This window comes from Oryzias latipes, chromosome 18, assembly GCF_053564925.1.
Source record: "Oryzias latipes strain Hd-rR chromosome 18, Olatipes_Hd-rR_3.1".
NCBI lineage: Eukaryota > Metazoa > Chordata > Actinopteri > Beloniformes > Adrianichthyidae > Oryzias > Oryzias latipes.
The window spans coordinates 4,485,920-4,490,917 of NC_136254.1; the positions used below are offsets into that span (position 1 = coordinate 4,485,920).

At 44.4% G+C, this 4,998-nt stretch overlaps 1 protein-coding gene across 1 annotated transcript; it reads left to right on the forward strand.

Annotated features, from left to right (window-relative positions):
* The first annotated feature begins 247 nt into the window (after positions 1-247).
* On the forward strand, positions 248-2,847 carry LOC144987329 (tripartite motif-containing protein 16-like). The gene has a single exon (XM_078936673.1). The coding sequence runs from the start codon at positions 670-672 to the stop codon at positions 2,332-2,334; it is 1,665 nt and encodes a 554-aa protein (XP_078792799.1). The 5' UTR covers positions 248-669; the 3' UTR covers positions 2,335-2,847.
* Positions 2,848-4,998: the final 2,151 nt, after the last annotated feature.

A 4,998-nucleotide genomic window follows, 5' to 3' on the forward strand; every position in this document is an offset into this window, starting at 1 on the left:
ATTTTTAGCTCTTCCTTCCTGAAATCTGATGGGATTTTCTGTCTTTTTTTCTCATTTTAGTGGCAGAAATATCTCTTCATATTTCCAGAGTCTGTCTTAAATTCATTCTAAAGAACTTCTGACTGTTGTTGCTAAAACACAATATCTGTTGATAACCATGAAGAACTCTGGACTTTGTCTCTTTCATGATCTTTGACTGACAGTAAAACAAATAAATGTTACTGAGTTGCAGTAAATCTTCTGTGAAATCCCAGACTGTCCTGGACTCTGATCCTGAAATCCCTCCTCCTGATGACAAAACCTTTGAAAGTCTTGAAGGGAAACACGTTGTGAGGAAACCTTCAGTGCAGAAAGAACTGCAGCTTCTTCAACTGGAACTCTGCAGCAAAATGAGCAGGAAGGATCTGGATGAAGAAAGCTTCAGCTGTTCCATCTGTCTGGATGTGCTGAAGGAGAAGACTTCTGTCTCTCTTTCTGGAAGGGTTAACAGATCAGGACTCCTCTTCCTCATCTGCAGCTCCTCCTCTGTCATGATGGGCGTCACCGACAGGAAGAGAAGAAAGAAGCTGATTGGCTGAACTCACAGTGAAACCATCTGGTGGGAGGATCAGAGTCAAACCGGTTTCTGAGGAAGTGAAACTCTCACAGTCTGTGTGTCTGAGAGGAGAAATGGCGCAGAAAGGAGTGGATCTGGATGAAGAAAGCTTCAGCTGTTCCATCTGTCTGGATCTGCTGAAGGATCCGGTGACTATTCCCTGTGGACACAGCTACTGCATGAAGTGTCTTCAAGGATTGTGGGATGCAGAGGAGAAAGTCCACAGCTGTCCTCAGTGCAGGAAGACCTTCACACCGAGGCCTGTTCTGGGGAAAAATGTCATGTTAGCAGCTTTAGTGGAGCAGCTGAAGAAGACCGGACTCCAAGCTGCTCCTGCTGGTCTCTGCTATGCTGGACCTGAAGATGTGGTCTGTGACGTCTGCATTGGAAGAAAACTGAAAGCCATCAAGTCCTGCTTGAGCTGTCCGGCCTCTTACTGTGAGGAACACCTTCAGCCTCATTTGAAAGCAGCTGCATTGAAGAAACACAAGCTGGTGGAACCCTCCAAGAACCTGCAGGAGAACATCTGCTCCCGTCATGATGAGGTGATGAAGATGTTCTGTCGCACTGATCAGAAGAGCATCTGTTATCTCTGCTCTGTGGATGAACATGAGGGACATAAAATAGTCTCAGCTGCAGCAGAAAGGACTGAGAAGCAGAGAGAGCTGGAGGAGAGTCAGCAACAAATCCAGCAGAGAATCCAGGACAGAGAGAAAGAGGTGAAGCTGCTTCAACAGGAGGTGGAGGCCATCAATCACTCTGCTGATCAAAGCGTGGAGGACAGTGAGAAGATCTTCACTGAGATGATCCGTCTCCTCCAGAAAAGAAGCCGTGATGTGGAGCAGCAGATCAGATCCCAGCAGCAAACTGAAGTGAGGCGAGTCAAAGGTCTTCAGGAGGAGCTGGAGCAGGACATGGCTGAGCTGAAGAGGAGAGACGCTGAGCTGAAGCAGCTCTGGCTCACAGAGGATCACAGCCACTTTCTGCTCAACTACCCCTCACTGCCACCACTCAGTGAGTCCACCCCCTCAGCCAGCATCCATGTCCGTCCTCTGACATACTTTGAGGATGTGACAGCAGCTGTGTCAGAGCTCAGAGACAAACTGCAGGACATTCTGAGAGAGGAATGGACAAACATCTCACTGACAGTCTCTCATCTGGACGTTTTACTGTCAGAACCAGAACCAAAGAGCAGAGCTGACTTCCTCAGATATTCATGTCAAATCACACTGGATCCAAACACAGCACACAGAAAACTGTTACTGTCAGAGGAGAACAGAAAGGTGACATTTATGAGAAAACCTCAGTCTGTTTCTGATCATCCAGACAGATTTACTGATTGGTTTCAGGTTCTGAGTAGAGAGAGTCTGACTGGACGTTGTTACTGGGAGGTGGAGTGGAGAGGATACTCTGTTTATATAGCAGTCGCATACAAGAACATCAGCAGATCTGGAAGTAAAAGTCTTTTTGGTTTAAATGATAAATCTTGGACATTAGTTTGTTCTCCATTCAGGTTCTCATTTGTCCACAACAGCATAAAAACCTCCATCTCAGCTCCTGTTTCCTCCAGAGTAGGAGTGTACCTGGATCACAGAGCAGGTGTTCTGTCCTTCTACAGCGTCTCTGAAAGCAGGACTCTCCTCCACAGAGTCCAGACCACTTTCACTCAGCCGCTCCATGCTGGACTGTGGTTGTGTGGTCATGTTGGAGACACAGCAGAGTTGTGTAAAGTGAAATAGTTCCCGAAAGAAGTGAATTGTTTGTTTTCAGTGATTTCTCTGCTTTGGATCATTTAGAACTAAACGTTTGAACTGTTCAGATTCTGTGGAGAAATGTTTGTAGTCAGAAATAGAGAGAAATGAAAATATCAAGAATGTGGATTGGAGACATTTTGGAACATGAATGTCAAACTTTTGGGAGTCAAATCTGTTTTCTTTTGGTTTCTTTGAATTCAAATTTCACACACATGTTTTTGTGTTGTTGTCATGGGAACTGAAGGAAGCTGCAGCACAAATGGAATCAGTGAGGTCACAATCCCAGACTTTCTCTGGTTTGTTCTCCACAGAAACGACAAGAGAAGAAGCTGAAGGAGAAGATTGTGTTTGTGGAAAGAAGAACATTTACAACTTTGTTTATTTCTGCTTCATTTGACAACTTTGGATTGAAGATTTGTGTTTTCATGTCTCTGTTCTTCAGAGAAAAGTTGTTTCTGATCATGTGACAATAAAAACCTCCTGATTCTTTTGTCTTCATTCCAGAGTTTGAGTGAAATGTGATGAAGAAAAGTGGGAATAATATGAGGGAAGAACTGAGGCAGTTTTCCTGGAACTCCAGAAATGACAGAGTTCATGTTTAGAGCAGAAACATCTGTCAGTCAGTCTGAGTCCTTTTAGCTTCATTATTGGTAGGATTATTATCAGCTCATGAGTTTCTAAATATGTTGGCCAGAGCTTTATTCCTGGTTGAACAGACCCAGAAGAAGGGTTAGGATTAGGCTAATCCGTGCCAACAACAACATTTAGCTTCTGTCTATGAAGACTCTCATTCATCCAGGTTGATTCCATCATAGTAGTAGGTTTAGGGGCTGTCATCTCAACATTTAGTTTAGGATGCACTGAAAATTCATGCGGGCAATGCCACAATGTGCATCTTGGCACGACGCTGAAGTTGGCTTCTGATTGGTAAGGACACTAAAGGAACATTCCACTGAATTTTTCACACTAAGACCACATAGAACCAGGTCCTGTTCAGAAACCACAGGACCTGGACTGCTCAAACCTGGATTAAATTAGGATTTAGATAGTAAAGATTACAATAAACACAGTTTATGATTTGTGAATCCTTTATATCAGAAAACAAATCTCTACACCTGGTCTGAGGTGGTGTCAGTGCGTGAAATGTGATAAAATCATCTTATTTCACATTTTCAGAAATCTAATAAAGGTTTTTGTGTAGCGTCCTCTCTGGGCCGCTAGACGGGGGGATTGGGGGCGTAACAAAGGTTTTACAGAATAAGTGAAGTTACAGTTTTACAGAATAAAGGAAAGAAAAAAAGTGATTCATTGTCCTAGAGCAGGGGTGTCCAACTCCAGGCCTGGAGGGCCGGCCTCCTGCTGGTTTTCCTGCCTTATCTGCTGCTGATTACCTGGATCAGGTGTGTTTAGCCAATAAGGATCTTCAATGGCAGCTTGGTTGGAAAACAAGTGGGACACCGGCCCTCTAGGCCTGGATTTGGGGACCCCTGTCCTAGAGTGTGGAAACTCCAACAGGAGGCTGGGTAACTGGGTTGGATTAGGGCAGGGGTCGGCAACCGGCGGCTCCAGAGCCGCACGCGGCTCTTTCCTCCCTTTGCTGCGGCTCTCTGTGTTTTAATAAAATAACTATCATGTTCTCAGATTGTCGTGGTGCCTTTAACACCGTCGGGCAGAAGGAAGAAAACAGCGTGAATGTGCTGATGGGGCGTGTCTGCAGCTGTGAATGCCGACCAGAGTATGTTATGGGATGGAAAGTTCTTCTAAAAAGACAGTCAGTGGTAATCTCGTAGGGGACACATGAGCGCCCCCCAAAAAAAGCCTATTTTTTCCTAGATTAAAGCCACCCATTTCCGCGTAAAATTAATTAAATTTGCGTTAGGACGCGCCTACTATCCTGTCACCTGTCTGCTATGACGACCGTATGTTTCGTGGTCTGTGTAGAACACGCTGGAGGGGGGGGGTTGCACGCGGGGGAAAACAACGAACAGGTAGAGAGAAGAGGGCGGGGCTTAGACTCACCGCTTATGATTCCAGACCCGTAACAAACTTACAGCTGCTTCATAATAAAAAATAGTTGTCATCCATAAAATTAATATAATTTATTGGGTTTACTGGATTTAAAGAAAATAAATAGAAAGGAGTCTGCATCAAAGTGAATTTATTTCCATCATCTCATTCATCTTAACTCTGGGTGTTTGACAGACAGAAAAGTCTATTCAAGGTTGTGGAAAATGGACAAAACACCAAAGGAAACAACGCTCATAAATATTTAAAATAACTAATTAAATAAATATCCTGACAGCATTTGGAATCAATACAAGTATTGCCAAATGAACTATCGTGATATTTCGGCAAAACGATTTGTTTCTAACACCCCTAGTTGCGGCTCCCAGTGCTTTCATTTCTGTGGGAAACTGATCCAAATGGCTCTTTGAGGTTCAGGTTGTCGACCCCTGGATTAGGATGTTGTCAAAGTTATTTCTGAAAACACAAGACAGAAAACAGAAACCAAGAGCCGAGTACGATTTCTCATGAGGAGAGCTGGGAACAGACAACCCTTCAGCACCTCTGCTCCAAACAGCTCTGAGGGTGTCTGCCCCCTCCTCACACCTTTATTCAGAATGGGGTCACCCTGGTTACATGGGGAGT